Source organism: Camelus bactrianus, chromosome 27 (genome assembly GCF_048773025.1).
Source record: "Camelus bactrianus isolate YW-2024 breed Bactrian camel chromosome 27, ASM4877302v1, whole genome shotgun sequence".
Taxonomy (NCBI): Eukaryota; Metazoa; Chordata; class Mammalia; order Artiodactyla; family Camelidae; genus Camelus; species Camelus bactrianus.
This window is the reverse complement of record NC_133565.1, coordinates 26,636,027-26,651,989: the sequence shown is the minus strand read 5'-3', so window position 1 is coordinate 26,651,989 and position 15,963 is coordinate 26,636,027. Positions and strand designations below refer to the sequence as shown.

Here is a 15,963-nt window from a genome sequence, read left to right as displayed (position 1 = left end):
GTTAGGAATTTATTCCACATCCTGGGTGCCCATAAAGGAAATGGATTACTTTGAAGTTAAGCTCATAGGCTTTTGAGATGTACTGCCTGGGTTTGAATCCAGGCCCCATCGTTTATTGGCTGTGAGACTAAGATCATCAGCCTTAATTTCCTCATTTGTGAAATGAGAGTGATAATCACAGGATTGTTGTGGGGCTTCAAAGAGCGAATGCATGTAAAATGCATAGCACGATTACTGCCACTTAGTTCTCAATGACTGCTGGCTTTAGTTAGTAATAAAAGAGGGAAAAACATTACTCCGGAATGTACAGAGTCTGGCAGATAGACCAGCACAAATTTAGACCAAAATCTCGTCAGTAGTTTTCAAGTCACACTGAAATTTAGTACATGTTCATATAATTGTATTTTTAACAAAGGGTAGGATGAACATAGTTTATTTTTTTCTCTTAACGGAGGCACTGGGGATTGAACCCAGGACCTCATACATTCCAAGCACACACTCTGCCTCTGACCCCCCCCAGGATGAATATAGTTGAAGCCCCATGGTTCCTGTTTTAGGAAAGTTATTGTGGTATACCTGGCTGCCACACATTACCCTGATTCTCTAGGAGATTAGCAGGAATTTTATCACTCAGGAAGGTTACAGATCCTTGTACTTACATTCTTTCTTTCATGTTTTAGCTGTCCTGGATAATGAGAGACTTACTGCGGAGGAGATGGATGAAAGGCGACGTCAGAATGTGGCTTATGAGTACCTGTGTCATTTGGAAGAAGCAAAGAGGTAAAGAAGGGCTGACTGGAGAGAAGATTGGGAGAAGGGAGCTGATCTGGTGTGGACAGAGATAAAGATCTCTTTGAGTATGTTGTAGGTATGACTGTGGGAGGCTGGTAGTTTAAAGGAGTAAGTCCACATAGGGTGTTTTTCATGGGAGCAAGTAGCCTTGATGGCAGTTTATCATGAAACACTTCAGTGGGCAAAATATGTATACTGAGAAACTTCCAGATTTGTGTCGTTCAGTTTTATGCTTATGGTGCATGTTTGGGGCACTACCACCCAGCTGTGGGGGAGAAATACCATTTTTAAGGTTTGAAGTTCTTGACCTTAATATTTCACTGGTTCTTCATTAGTTTTGATTTCTATACAAATTGGGTCCATTCTCCACTTGGAAGTGCTCTGGGTGTAGGTCCATCCATTTGGCAATGTGCAAAGACTGTTTACTAAAGCCAGCGTCCTCTGCATTCTTTGTGAAGTGAATGTACAACTGCTGTTTTCCTTTTTCAGATATTCCAAGACCTTGTGGTCTTATTCTTAGAGTGTCGATTTGCTATCAGTGGTTCCTTTCTTTTGTTCTGGTGCCTGTGTTCCTTTGCAAGGTCCCAGGGTAGACAGATGTAATTACAGATCATGTATCCTATAAGTAAGCATTGGTGGGTAATAAAAAGGGATAAAAAAAGGGTTTTGTGGTTAAAGTCTAATGAAAATCGAGGGTGTTTCAAATGGTGCTAATAAACAAGAGTGTTTTTGTCTTGTTTTGTCTTTTTAATTCTGAAAATTTTAAAATGCTACAGAAAAGTCCAGAGAACGTTACAACAAACATCTACGTATTTCAGAACTAGCAAATGTTAGCTCTTCAGATTTTTCCCTTTTCTCTCAAAAGGCACAGTTGGAGTCCCCTTTGTGTCCCTCCCTGGTCCCATTCTCCTTCTTTCCATTCCTGGGGCCACCACTAACATGTGTTTGGTGCATCTTCTTGAATCTGGGCTTCTTTTCTGAGCTTTAAGCCCTTTCATTAGACTGGGGGAGAATTGTGGGGAGATTAGTGATGATTTAGGTGGAGAGGATGATAATAACACTTGTTTTTCTAAATGGAAGATTAGACCACAGGAGGTGAATATGTTACTAGAAGACGTTTCTCATACAAAGTTTGTAAGGGCCCCATGAAAAAAAAATTAAATCCTTTGCTACTTAAATTGTAGACCAAATCTAGTTTTGGAAGGTATAGAATTTGAAAGCTGCAGCTGGTATGAGAGACCATCTTGTGCTCTGTGAAGTCTTGGTGTCTTTGTTAAGGTGACCTGGGGATGAGAGAGAAGGGCCCCACCTTGCCTTTCTTCCCCTGGCTATTGCGTTTCTTCTTTTATTGGGTTTCCATGGTAAAATTCCCTTTTTTTTTTACAGAGGGTATCTTGGCTAACACTCCCTTGCTACCACTATTCTAGTTGTACTACTAACCTGGTGCAGCCACCTCATTTCAGTGAGGAGACTGAGGCCTGAGCTTTCATGGTCTACTTGTCATTTTCTTAACTGAAGAATAGTTTTCATCATTTTATACAGTGGTTCTTAACCAGGTGTGTATATTAGAGTCACCTGGGGAACTTTTTAAAAAATACATATCTAGGTCTTATGACACAGATTCTGGTTCAGTAGATCTGGGCTGGAAGGTCCAGATAGCTATATATTTTAAATGCTTTTAGTGGTTCTGATGGTCCTCCCTCCCCCAGTAGAGAAACAATATTTTAAACATTTCTAGAACTCTATCCTCTGCTGGGTTATGATAGCCTGGATAAGATGATGCACTTCATCACGTTTCCTTCTTCAAGTGCTGCACTAGCAAGGCGCTTCACTTCTATCTACTGTAGAGCACTCTGTCAGGTGTTTTTTCCCCCATAGTAGGAAAGGAGCCCATTTCCTTTAAAATCTATCCAGTGGGCCATGATCCCCTGGGATGTTTTTTAGTTGGGTGCTTTTGCATACTTAGGAAGTGACTAAGGCACTGAGACATTTGTGATAGTCTTTATTTTTTATGCTTTGGGTTATAAGGGAGAGCATAACAGTGGCATATTGTCCGGGTACACTCTACGCTTTGACCTGGCATCGAGGAAATGTGCTTGGTTTATTTTATGGAGGCAATCATATACAATCTGGATGCAATGTTTTTTTGTTGTTGTTGTTTGTTTTGTTTTTGTTTTTGTTTTTTTTGCTTAAAGCTTTGATTAGGTAATAGATACTGTAGTTTTATATATCTATCATTTCAGTGAAGAAGAGGCAGTTGCAAAAATTTTTTTTAAGTTTTTTAGATTTTTTTTGATTAGAAGATCAACTTTGGAAGCACCTATTTAGATTTTACAACTAGAGAGGATTATGAAAAAAAGCCCAGGATTGTCATGCTGAGAAAAGAAGATTGGGATCCCTCCTGGCCACCTAATGTGGCTGCTCCCTCCACTAAAAATTGTTTGAGGTGCACCACAGACAAATCACATGCTCTTCCTAATAAGCTGGGGCTTCAGCTCCCAGTTGTGTCTCCTACCCTCATGAGCTGGGTTGTACCTTGTGTGCTCCTGAGGTCCCACTTTCCCCTCTAGCACAAGTCCATTTTGCCTTTTTGGACTGACCCCATCCTGTTTCCCTCATACCTCCACCCCTTCCAAGTTGGAGGAGTCCCAAGGTCTGGAATTTATACCCGCTTCAAGGCCAGGGAGAAAGATCAGAGAGATCCAAGGGAGAAAAGGTTTCCCTCTTCAGTTCTATTTATAATGCTGCTACTCCTCCCACTAAAAGCTCCACCTTATAGCACAGTGGCCCCATTGTGTATCCCAGGATACTCTTATTTTCTCCTGTACCTGTAACAGCTCTTTTGTGGGAAGAGAGGAGAGTGTGTAGAGACAGAGCATATAAATGTGCATAGACATGGAGTAAGAGTATGTGTAGAGAAATCAGTGTGTTGTGGGTGTAAGTTTGTGTTTCCCCAAAAGGTTAAGTGGGAAAATTTAGGAGTGATTCCATAAAAGTATGCACTGGGAGTGGTTGGGAAATAAAAAGTATAGAGATTTTGCTTTTCTCTGTTGTTTGGAGAGTATCGTCAATATGGAAATTGTTATTGTTCTAATGAAGTATCTAAGGATTCAGGGTTTTATGCTGTGGGCTGCAGAGCAGACCAAGGACTTTATAAAAGACATCTTAAATTACAGATTTATGCTTAAATGTGGTTAATTTTTTTTATCCTTTTGCCTTTTCTGATTGGGCTTTACATTTGTTTTGCCTAAGGAGCAGTTGTTCGTAGAGATGAGCAGCATTTTCACTCCACTGAAGGAGATGAGGTTTAAATATGTGAGGTGTGGTAGGTGCTCAGGTCTTGTACAGGAGGAAGTAATAGGAAAATCAAAAGGTTCAGGTGAAAAGACCCAAGAAGAGAACATATCAGGCAGAGCAGAACAGGGCAGTCAGCAGATGAGGAGCATGTATGAGTAGAACTGAAAATGGGAGAAAATTCAGTTCGGTTAGAGGTCACAGAGGAGGGTTAGTTAATTCCAGCACTCCTCGAGTTTGACAATTTAGGATTCCTTCTTTCAGATGCTTGCTGGTATGCCCTTTGAAGCCTGTCAAGGGCCACCTTCCTCCTGCTTAGTGTCCCTACCCCAGCTCCAGGGGCAGGACACCCTTCCCCTTGTAGAAGGGAAAGTGAGGGCTGTGGCTGGTTGGAGACAGGAACCACGTGATGTTAACAAGCGCTTAGCACTAAATAGAGGCACTTTACCTTCTGTAATTTAGGGGAATTGAAAAAATATCTTGGAAAGAAATCAGTTCTTGAGAACAAATTCTCTTTTGTGCCTGTGTCCTTGTTTTTAGCACTGAACATTTTTCAGGATAGGCTCTTGAGATCTCTCCTCTAAGTGGGATCAGAATTCCAGTAACATCTGCATATATCCAGGTTGGCACACAGTGATCATAAAAAGAGTAGTTAAAGACATTTAAGAGGCTACCAAATAAGAATGGATAGGTGAGGTGAGTAGGAAGAACAGCTTGCGCACCAGCTTCTAGAATTCTCAGATGGAAGAATATCACCTAAAGACTGAGGAGGATTCTTTCAGTTTGACCCAAACTCTCCTTTTACAGATGAAAAAACTAATTTAATCGTTTCATGAGACCCAGTGTGATTAAGGGGCCACAGTATATGTAGCTACTTAATGGTACTTTGGGACTGCAAGCTGCATGCATTCATGTATTTATGATTATCAAGAAGCACGGGGTGGTATTTATTCTTTTTTTTTTTTTAATATAAGTACAGTCAGTTACAATGTGTCAATTTCTGGTGTACAGCACAATGTCCCAGTCATGCTGTTCTTAAGTCTTAAAATGGTGACAGATGAAAATCTCTTTTTTTTCTGAAATTTACGTTAGTTCAACTGCCTTGGACAGACTCCATGGTAAGAAGTGGGTTGCGTCTGAAAAGTGATTCAAACTAAGAGAGCTTATCACATTGTAATAATGTTACAAAGGGGAGGAGTAGTTCCTAGCAGAGGCCAGGAAAAGCTACCCTACAGTGTAGCTGAAACACTTAGCAAAGTTTACATTTGGGAAACGTGGAGAGTAATCTGGTATAAATTAGGCAGTCAACTAGTTAGTAGCTATCAGGATTATTAAGAAAAGTCGTACAACTATAATCTCATAATACTTGTAATTAAGTAAGATAAATTTTTAAAAATCTGAATAAAAGGTTTCTGAAAATCTTGACTGTTGAGATACGCGAAGCGAAAAGAATGAGAGGACTTTCAGTTTTGGCAGGTGTGAGTTCTGATTCTTGTTTTGCAAGTTGTTTAACTTTAGGGAGTGAGACTAAATTTGTACTTTGCAGATTGGCGATACTGTGCATTTTAGGGAGTTGATGTGAGGGTTAAGTGCCTTACACTGTCTGAAATACAGTAGGCACTCAATAAATGTATTCTTTATCCTGGTCCTTGCGGCAAAAGCAGGTTTAATATGAAGATGATGAGACGTTCATAAACTTTTCTGGGGAAGTTTCTGGACACTTTCAAGGTGCTGAAGATTGGTAGTTCTAGTTTTTTTTCATTTCAGACTTAAGCTGTTGTCTGAAAGGAAACACCAGAAACAGAGGATACCTCTAGAGGGTCGAGGGAAGACTCTTCCTTTTTACTTAATATTTTCTGTATATTTAAAGTGATTTTTATGGAGAGGGTATAGCTCAAGTGTTAGAGTGCGTGCTTAGCATGCAAGAGGTCCTGGGTTTAATCCCCAGTACCTCCTCTAAAAATAAATAAATAAACCTAATTACCTCCCCCCCCTGAAAAAAAAAAACTTTACAAAATAAATAAAATAAAATACTTTTTACAATAATCATGAATTTATAATAAAAAAAGGAATGGATTAAGAAAAAGGAAAAACTGTCCAAGTATGTAATTTTTAGATAGTTGTAATCACAAATTTAGATTTGTTTGATTACTGTGTTGTCATCTTAATTACTATTTTCAATGGGTACATAATGTCCATAATTTATTTAGGCTTATTCCAAAAGTTACATTGCTTTCATTGCTGGAAAGAGTAAACATTTTCCCATTTTTTTGTTTACCATTTTAATTTTATTATGCAAATTGTCAATGATGTTTGTTGGTCTTCTAGGGTCATGATGTTGATTTTTTCCAGCTCTCTTATAATATGGGTGTCAACCTGTCATATTGCTACAAACATTTTCTCCTGATTTTCCATTTTATTTGTTCTTTCACTATACAGAAGTTTTAAATTTTATGCAGTTAAGTGTTAATCTTTCTCTTTATAATTTCTTCTATCAATTCAAAGCCTAGATAGTTTAACTTCTCTAAAGCCTTGCTAAGATTTGAAGTTTTATATTCTGTTGCTTTTCTATGATTTAGTCATGTGCTTTTTAAGCATCTAAGTCTTTAAATTTCATGGTGTTTCTCAATTACTCTGATATTATTTAAAAATAATCTTTCTACTACCTATTAGCAGTCGATATCTACTATTTCAAATATTAAATTATATATAATTCTATTTCTAGACTTTTTATTTTATTATGGTGAATTATGTTTCATTTTTCTTGAAAAACTGTGTGACTTCACTTTCTTGTACTTACTATTGAGAAACAACATCTGAAGCTAGTTTGATTTTTAGCTCCATGACAAGTAACATTTTTAAAATGCTTTTTCATGATTTGAAACTTGTAAAATTCTTGTTTCTTGAAGTTTCCCCAAGTTACATATTAGAATTGATACTGACTTAGTAACTTTGCCTGTAATAATATGTTTTTTGTGTGTTTATTTTAGATCCCAGAAATTGTTATACCTTTAATGATTAGTTCTAATTCATTAGTTCTGTGGTAGGGGTGCCTGTTGGCAGGTTGTATCTGCACAGTGTTTTATGGTGGATCTTCATTTTGTTTAAGTCAGCATTCTAGATATGTATCTTACATATATGTCTTCTGTTTCACTAACTTGATTTTCTACCATCTTGATTTATTTTTCCCCTTGGTTCTGTTAATGGTAGTTGCTTTATCATATTGTGACTTTTTTTTGTTTGTTTGGATTTTTTGGTGAGGGGAGGGAGGTAATTAGGTTTTTAATATATTCTTAGAGGTGGTACTGGGGATTGAACCCAGGACCTCGTGCATGCTAAGCATGCACTCATACCACTTGAGCTATACCCTCCCCCTATCATAGTGCAATTTTCATTTTGGACAATTAATTCTTTTTCCCTCTCTGCTCTTATTAATAGATTAAACAGTCTCTGATTAGTTCATGAAGAATAATGTAACACATGTAGGGTCCTTTTTAGGTGGAAAAAAGGAGATTGTAGCCAAGAGAATTTGTTAGTTTACCAGTTCCCCTTATTTTTGGTGTGACCACAGGAAATCAGTGTTAACTGGGTTGTCTACCTGTCAAGGTTAGGAAAGTCTGGTTGGGCTAAGTAGACCATTGGTTTGACCTAATCTGGCATATATTTCTTCTGGTCTCAGATGTCAGAGCAACAATTGTGTTTATATATTTTGATGTTCCCAGTTGAAAACACAGTAAAAATATATTTGAGAGCCTAAATTGGCATTTCTAAGAATGTAATTTTATAGCTTTGCATAATGACCTGTCTCTGATTTCTGCATAATTCTTTCTGTTTTCACAGTTTAGCAATTTGGGGATACCTGTTGATACCAGGACCTGTTTTGAACATTTTTAAGCGATGTGGTATATGATGGACTCCAGTTGTTTCCAACTGGTGTTGCTAAATAAGCCCCTTCACAGGAAATATTTTTTGTAAGAAAGTGCTGGTAGGCAAAGTGAGACCGTCCGGAAGTGATTCATATGACTGGGGTTGTTTGTTTAGCTCGGGACTTGGTTGCCTAGAGACAACATCTTTGAGCAAGCTGAGTGAAGTGCCACTTGAATGCAGAGGTCCCATTGCCTACCTGATCAAATCAGGACTCTGCTCTTTGGTTGTTCTGGAAGAGCTTCTGGTAATCTAATTGATCCCTGTGCTTTGGCAGTGTGTGAATCAAAAAACTTTAAACATATAAACGAAAGATCTGGTTAGTGGTTTATTTTGAAGAGAAAGTTTACTTGCTTAAGTTTGAATGTTGTTTAACAATTTTTTTTTTTTGTAATTGTATGTTGGGAAGAATTAATTTATTTTTCAATAATAAGGCATTTTGTTATAGAAACCCCAATACCTCAAATACCTTTACAACAGCTAAGAAGAAGCAAAATAAAACAAAAAACCCCAAACCAAAAATCAGCCCTGCAGTTTGCAAGGATATCATGATATACAATATCTCCCTCTTCTTCATCATCATTATCATCAGTAACATTTACTGAGCCCTTGTCATGTGCTAGGTACTGTGCTGAGCACTTCATATGCATTGTCTAATTAGCTATTTTTGAAGTCCCATGAGGTGCTTATTCTTATCTACATTTAACAGAAAAGAAAGCAAAGCTCAGAGAGATTGACTCACCCATCTAGTAAGTGGTAGATCCAGATTTTATTTTAGGCTTGGCAAGGACTCCATAGCCCTTGCTCTTCCCCAGATCAGTCTGTCACCGCAGTACTACTTCTGCTTCTAAAAATAAAATTGATGGCAACAGTAACTACGAGTAATTAAGCAGAATGGTGATATACTTTACCTACAACATTACTGTGAGATAGGCATTATTTTCTTTTGAAAGAGGGAAAAGATGAGGTAGTATCACTTGTTTCAAAGTCATGCAGCTATCTGGGGAATTCAAACCTAGGTCTGAGTGACACCAGCACTACTGTTGTCAGCCTCTACAGGCACTGAAGGGGCAACATCTAAGTCCAACATTAAGTCAGTTAGCTCCCAGAGATATTAAACAATCGTCTAGCTGTCAGATGTGTGAGGGAGTGTGAGCTATTCCCTGCTTCTTACTGCAGTCTCTTACCTGCCTTTCTGATTGTATGAGGGCAATTCTCTGATTTGTCTTATGTATTTTTGTGTCTAACAAATTGTTGAACTCTGTCTTATACTTCTTATTCACTGCAGAGCTAAGATAGTGACAGGCATATATGTTAAATGTTTGTTGATTGGTGAAAATTTTGTGCATGAATGCTTAAAAGAAATACAATAAACATAAAATCTAAGTTAACTGATTTTTTACAGGTATCTAGAATCAAAACTGGTCTGTGATAAATGTGTATATATCTAACTTTTTGACCTAACACCTGCTCACTAAGATGGTCTCCTAGAACTGGAAATGGATTCATCAGAGGTTATATGGTTACATACAGTGATCTGGCGAGACTGGAGAGTGCCTGGTTGGTTTTCTTCTTCACAACCTGGGATATATTTTTGATTCAGCTTAGAAAGGCATTCCTTCTTCCCAATTGCTTACTTTTTAAATAGTGACCTCATGCAGACAGGAGTGGCAAATTGGATTGGAAATTGCCTTGGATTGTTTGGCAAGAATTGTATTTTTTGGTGTTGTGGGTGGAGGAAAGGCCTGTCTAAAGGCCCTTATTTCTTCTTTACTCCGAATACCTTCCTGTTGACTCATTGGAAATCATAACAAAAAGCAGAAGGATCATTGGAGAAGCAGCTGCCAGCCCAGGGCTTGGCTTCTGTTGGGGCAGATGTTTGGGGACTGAGAGAACTCTGGCTTTAAGAAAAATTGTGAGACTTTTGTAGTAGAAGAAAACACTATTACCATGGTAGATGTTTATCAGCCTGTTGCTAGCAATCATTAATCAGCAGCATAAAAAACTAAAAAATATTTTCTTGAATAGGATTATTGTTCTAAAAATTGAAGCAGAGGAACTAACGTGTAGAAAGAGAGAATGGGGCAAAATTAGAAAAGGAAGAATTGAAAAGAGGAAAAAACCTACCACCATTAAGGATAGGAAATGATATTAAAAAAAACTTAAATAGAATACATCTCATGATATAGCAGATCACTTTGTTACAAATACCATACATCTCAGATAACCTTTAAAACAGCTGAAACAAAACAAAAATTACTTACCACTTACATGACTATTATAACAAAATGTTTTTCTGCCTTGAAGACATATTACTTTGGACAGTGCTTCTTAATCACTGATAGTTTGAAAGGGTAGTGCTCAACAGTGGCTCAGCTTCAGAGGTTTTCCTTTAAAAACTCAAGAATACCCACAATAATATTTTTTAGGCAGATTTGGTCTTAATTTTTAAATTAAATATTTTTTCTTAATTATTTAAAATAAATAGGTAGTATTACAGATATGATATTTAATTCAGAGGCTCTGCTAGGATATGCAGTTAAAAAAAAACTCTGTCCCCTTAGTCCTGTTTCCCAGCCACCCAAATTTCCCCAGTTGGAACCACTGTTACAATTGTGTATCCTTCCAGAGTCTATGCATATAAATACAAATCACTTTTGTTTCCTTGTTTAAAAGTGATAGCACTATACATTCTGCTTTGCATCTATTAACATATTCCACATGAATACATTATAGTGTTTCATTTTTTCCCATCACAGTGGTGTAGTTTTTCAGTATATGGGTTTAACCTGTCAATGGACACTTTCTCCCCAGCTTTTACTATTATAAATAGTGTTGTATTAGCCACTTTGTATGTATACCATCTTGCAATTGTGACTATTCTTGTGGAATAAATTTCTAGATGTGGGAATATGTACATTTAGTTTTGATAAATATTGTCAATTTGCTCTCTCTGGAGGTTGTACCAATTTATAAGTCCATCAATAATATATGAGAGGGCTGCTTTCTCTGTAATTTCACTACCCTAGAGTATCATAATTTTTTTCATATTTGTGAATTTCACAGATGAAAATGGTATTTCACTTGTAGTTCCATTTCTAGATTATCTTATTCTGAGTGAAACTAAGCATCTTTCCATATGTTTAAAAGCCATTTATATTTCTTTTTCTGTCAATTGTTTTGGCAGAACCCTTTGCTTATTTTATTAATGTTGATTCTTTGGATGCCATATGTATAGTAAATAATTATCCCAGCTTGTCTTTTAACTTTTTATTTTAGGGTATTTAAAATAATTTAGAGTTTTAAAACAATTTTTTTTCATTAATCTTTTATTTTTAGCTTTCGGGCTTTATGTAGTTTTTAGAGTGTCCTTATCTATACTGAGATTACACAAACACATTATTCCCCCAGGCTTTCTTCTGGTATTTTTAGGATATAAAGAATTTTAACATGTAACCCTTTGATCCATTTGAAATTTATTTTGGTGTTAGGAGTGGTGTAGAGATCCTGCTTCCCCCCACCCCCAAATGATACTTGCATAGTATCTTAAATATTGAGCACCAGCAATGGCCTGCTTATGAAATGTACTTTGGAGTTTGCCAAACTCTCTGGTCTATGAATTGAGATCTTAATTTTTTTCAGAGCAAGGGAGCTTCAACTTTTGAGATTTTTGAAATATATGGCTTAAATATCCTTTTAGGAAAATTAGCTAGAATTTTCCAGAGTGCTTTCAAGCAAGTTGTGTTATGTTAAAGAGATTTATAGTGTAATGAAGTTGGCATTGGGAAAACAGGTTTTGGATTAACAGCTTTGACGTATATAGTGTGAAGAGATAAATAGACTTAACCAAACTAATATAATTTATTCTTTGTGTTAAAGGAAAGTACAGTGTTGAAAACCTTTGAAAAAACTGTTTAGCTGACTTCTGTATCACTATTTTTTGAGGTGTATTCTATTAATGTGACATTAAGGAAGAAAGGGTTTGGTGGTCAAACATATTTCAAAAATACTGGATTAAACCAAGTTAAATAGATTAGTTAACTGATGGACTATTTAGACTGTCATGGGCTGTAAACTCTGAATCTCCAATGGAGAGGATAGTGTAAGCAATATTCCTCAAACCCAGTTACTAGTTTACTATCAGACGCTTGCCTCACAGATCATCCTTCTTAGGACTAGTGTTCCAGGGTCTACTTGTTGGGAAACACTGTTCTCTATCAGAATAATGGATTTTAGGGACTATTTCAAGTAAGAATTTGAGACATGTTCATGGTCAGTTCCTGTTTTATGTTTTATCTATAGTTTCTATCCTTTCTCCATTGAGTTCTCATGTTCTTGGTTTACAGAGCTTACAGCCATTATTGTACTAACTGAATAGGTATAATTGCTGAACTGTTGCCGTGATCTTTAAGGCACTGTGAAAAACAAGAAGGTAGTTTTTAGAAGTGTGGGAGTGCAAATGTAATTATTATAAAGAAGAAGATATCACAAATTCTAGTCTAGTAAACTAGTCTGGCAAAATTCCATAGCATTTTGTCAAACAGATGGCTTATGAGCACTTGGTGAGAAAGGAGGCAATGCTTAGGAGACAACCAGGACTCCCTGAGAAAGGCCTTGTCACATTAACATCGTTTCCTTTTGGACAGGGTCACCAGATTGGTGAATCAGAGAAACATGGTAACGTCTAGATTTCAGTAAGGCATTTGAAAGTATGTCTTGTGATACTTTTGCAGACAGGTTGGATTAATGTGGACTAGATTGTAATGTAATTAAGATTTATAGCCAGTTGAATAAATCATATCCAAAAAGAGCTGCTAGGTGGGGAATGACTGCTTAATGGGCACGGGGTTCCTTTTTTGGTCATGAAAATTTTCTGAAATTAGTCATGGTGATTGTACAACATTGTGAGTATACTAAAAACCACTGAATTGCATACTTTAAAATTGTTCAAAATGGTGAATTTATGTTATATGAATTTTAGCTAAAAAAAAGCTGCTAGGTTTTTAATTCAAAGAAAGCTCTTTAGGGCATGTTACATGTAAAACATTTGTGTTGAGACTTATGAATGCATCAGTCATGTTGCTGGGATGAGTTAATACACTGCATGACAGATTTTGCTTTCAAAATACCTTGAATCTCATGATGAAGTTTAATACTGATAAATGTGACATTCTACATTGGGGTTCAAAAAATGGAGTGTCTAAATACAGGGTAGAGAGAGAAGTTGCATTAGTGGGAACAGGACTACTGGGAAAATAAAACAAAATGAAATAAACCTGAGACCTTTATTAATTCACAGAAATGTGGTGTGTGTATGCAGCAAAGGAAGACATGGTTCCATTGTCCTCTGTCCTGATGAGAGGCTACCTGAAGTTGGTCTTCAGTTCTGGAGGCCATACTTTAAGAGGGGCCTTGATAGTCTAGAGCGGGGATGAAAGATAATGTGGTAAGATTCTTTCACACCCACAGCAGGCACTGCCAATAGTCAGAATCCTTTTCAACATAGAACCTGAGAACTACTCCTAGTCAGTGGGTGTTGGTCCACTAGTTGAGATCTGGTTATTGCTCCAGTACTAGGGCATGTTGAGGGCATGTTGGATGAGCATGACCAGGATGAAAAAGGATCTATAGATTACTATGTATGAGGAATAGTTGAAAGGAGTGAGATTATTTAATATGGAAACATGATTTATAGGGAATATAGAATCATAGAATCTCAGAAGATCAACCTCTTATCCAGTATAGGAATTCATTCACCTGTTACTATTTTGCCTACATTATTAGAAAATTCCTGAAAAAAGAAGAGAGGTTTAGTGTATCATGTGTGATACCAGAGGAACAGAACTAAGCAATGGAACTCTGCTTAATCTGAGGGAGAACTTTATAACGATAAGAAATTTCCAAAAACATTCCCCCAAAACTTGCTTTGGGAAAGCCTACGTTGCATATTTTCAAACATAGACTGTGTAATGGTTAATGGAAGATTATGTTCTAACCTAAATGCTTTCTCAAGTTACTTAAAACAGTTTTTATTTTCATTTCCTGTGTTATTAATAGGTATTTTTATTTTAAGTGACTTGATAATATTACATTGCTCTTTTTTTTTTCTGACATGGCTAAAAAAGGTGGGAAAAACACCTCCAATATAATAAAACAGGTAAAACATTTTGAGCTCTTCCATCCTTTAGGACCTTCTGATAGAACTGGAGAAGATGAGAAAGTATAAGCCAGTCCTGCCCTTAGGGAGCTTACAGGTTAATTGGACAGATAGGGGATAGCTCTTTGAAAAGTTACACAACATCAAAGGATGAAAAGTCTAGCTAATGTCATAAGGCAAGATAGATTGCCAAGGAAATGATGCAAACAGTTAATGTGTGAGAGTTTAGATTAGGGAAAGGTTATTTTATGGCTGAGTTTTGCTAAATAATGTGAAATTATATGGAAGAGAAGGGAAAGCATAACATGTACATTTATCTTTTTCTTTTGTGCTCCTTTAGAGGTAAGACTGTCCTTTTCAACTTTTGGTGTCCAAAAGCACCTCCCTCCATAGTGCTTTTCACAAAGTAGATGCCGGGGAATATGGTTCAGTAGAATTGGTGCAAAGTTGGGTGGAATGTGGAGGCTGTGGAGGTTAAGAGAATTTCAGTCCTAATGGCAATGAGAACTGAGGGTAATTTCTTTTTCTTTTATTATTTGGTTGTACTTGAGACCAGGTCCTTAAGCAAGAAAGGTGACTTTTGGAAGTAACATTGGAATTGTCAGAGATGGGTGCTTGGTAGGCATCTCCATCCCTAACTTCCCACAGCACAACTTGATGACCTCTATTTTCTTTACAAAATCCCTCAGTTTTTCTGGCGCTAACGAATTTATCCCATCTCGCTTAACATACCATCTTGACCTCCTTCCCTGTAGCAATTGAAGAACTGTTTTTCTTCCTAGGACACAACCTTCTCTCAGTGGCCTAGATCCTATCCCTTCTTGTCTTCTAGAGTTCTTTCCCAATATTATTTTCTTAACTATATATAACTTGAACTTTTTCCTGCCAGTTCTTTCTCTTTAGCACATAAACATCCTCACCCATTCAAGATATATCCCCTTAGTCCTAGACCCTCACCTAATTATTGTCCCCTCTTTTTTCCTGGGAGGAAAACTTGTCTTTATTCCCTACATCCACTTTCTAAAATCTTAAGTCATGTGGGTGTGATTCCTTTACCCTAATGAAATTTCTCTTTCTCAAATCACCAATGACCTAATTGCTATGTCCGTTGGAAAATTTTCAGTACTTATTTTACTTAATCTCTGCAGCATATGACACTTGATTCATTTCATGAGATTTTCTTCCTTTTAACTGGGTATCATTTTATACGTAAAAAAATTTGGCCTGTGTAAATATATTGCCTGTCTAAGAAAATAAATTCAGGCAGTACTTTCAGGAAGCTTACTTGGACACCCACCCTCATCCCAGGTCTGAGTTAGATGCTCCTCTCCTGTGTTTCTATCACCCTACCCACCTGCCTTGTTTCTCTTGGGGTTTTTTGGTTTTTTTGGTGTGTATATATATATATATATATATATATATATATATATATATATATATATATATATATATATATATGTGTATATATATATTTATATATATCTATATATAGATATATAGATATCTTTTTTTTTTTGGTGTTTTTTGGGAAGAGGGAAGTAATTAGTTTTACTTATTTTATTTAATTTTTAGAGGAGGTACTGGGCATTGAACCCAGGACCTCGTGCATGGGAAGCATGCGCTCTACCATGTGAGCTATCCCCTCCCCCCGGTATATATATATCTTTTATTGAAGTATAGTCAGTTTACAATGTTGTGTCAGTTTCTGGTGTACAGCATAATGCTTCAGTCATGCAAGTATTTTTATTACAGCTTTTCAGAATGTATTGTATGTGTTTTATATTTTTCTCTTCCTT

The 15,963-nt window shown here is 36.7% G+C and overlaps 1 protein-coding gene across 1 annotated transcript in view; it reads left to right on the top strand.

The window, feature by feature from the left end:
- The window catches only part of IQGAP1 (IQ motif containing GTPase activating protein 1), a 90,772-nt gene that overhangs the window by 1,327 nt on the left and 73,482 nt on the right, over positions 1 to 15,963 (top strand). The window contains exon 2 of the mRNA XM_074354185.1: positions 681 to 780. Coding sequence (XP_074210286.1) covers positions 681 to 780 — 100 coding nt within the window. The remainder of the gene's footprint in view (positions 1 to 680; positions 781 to 15,963) is intronic.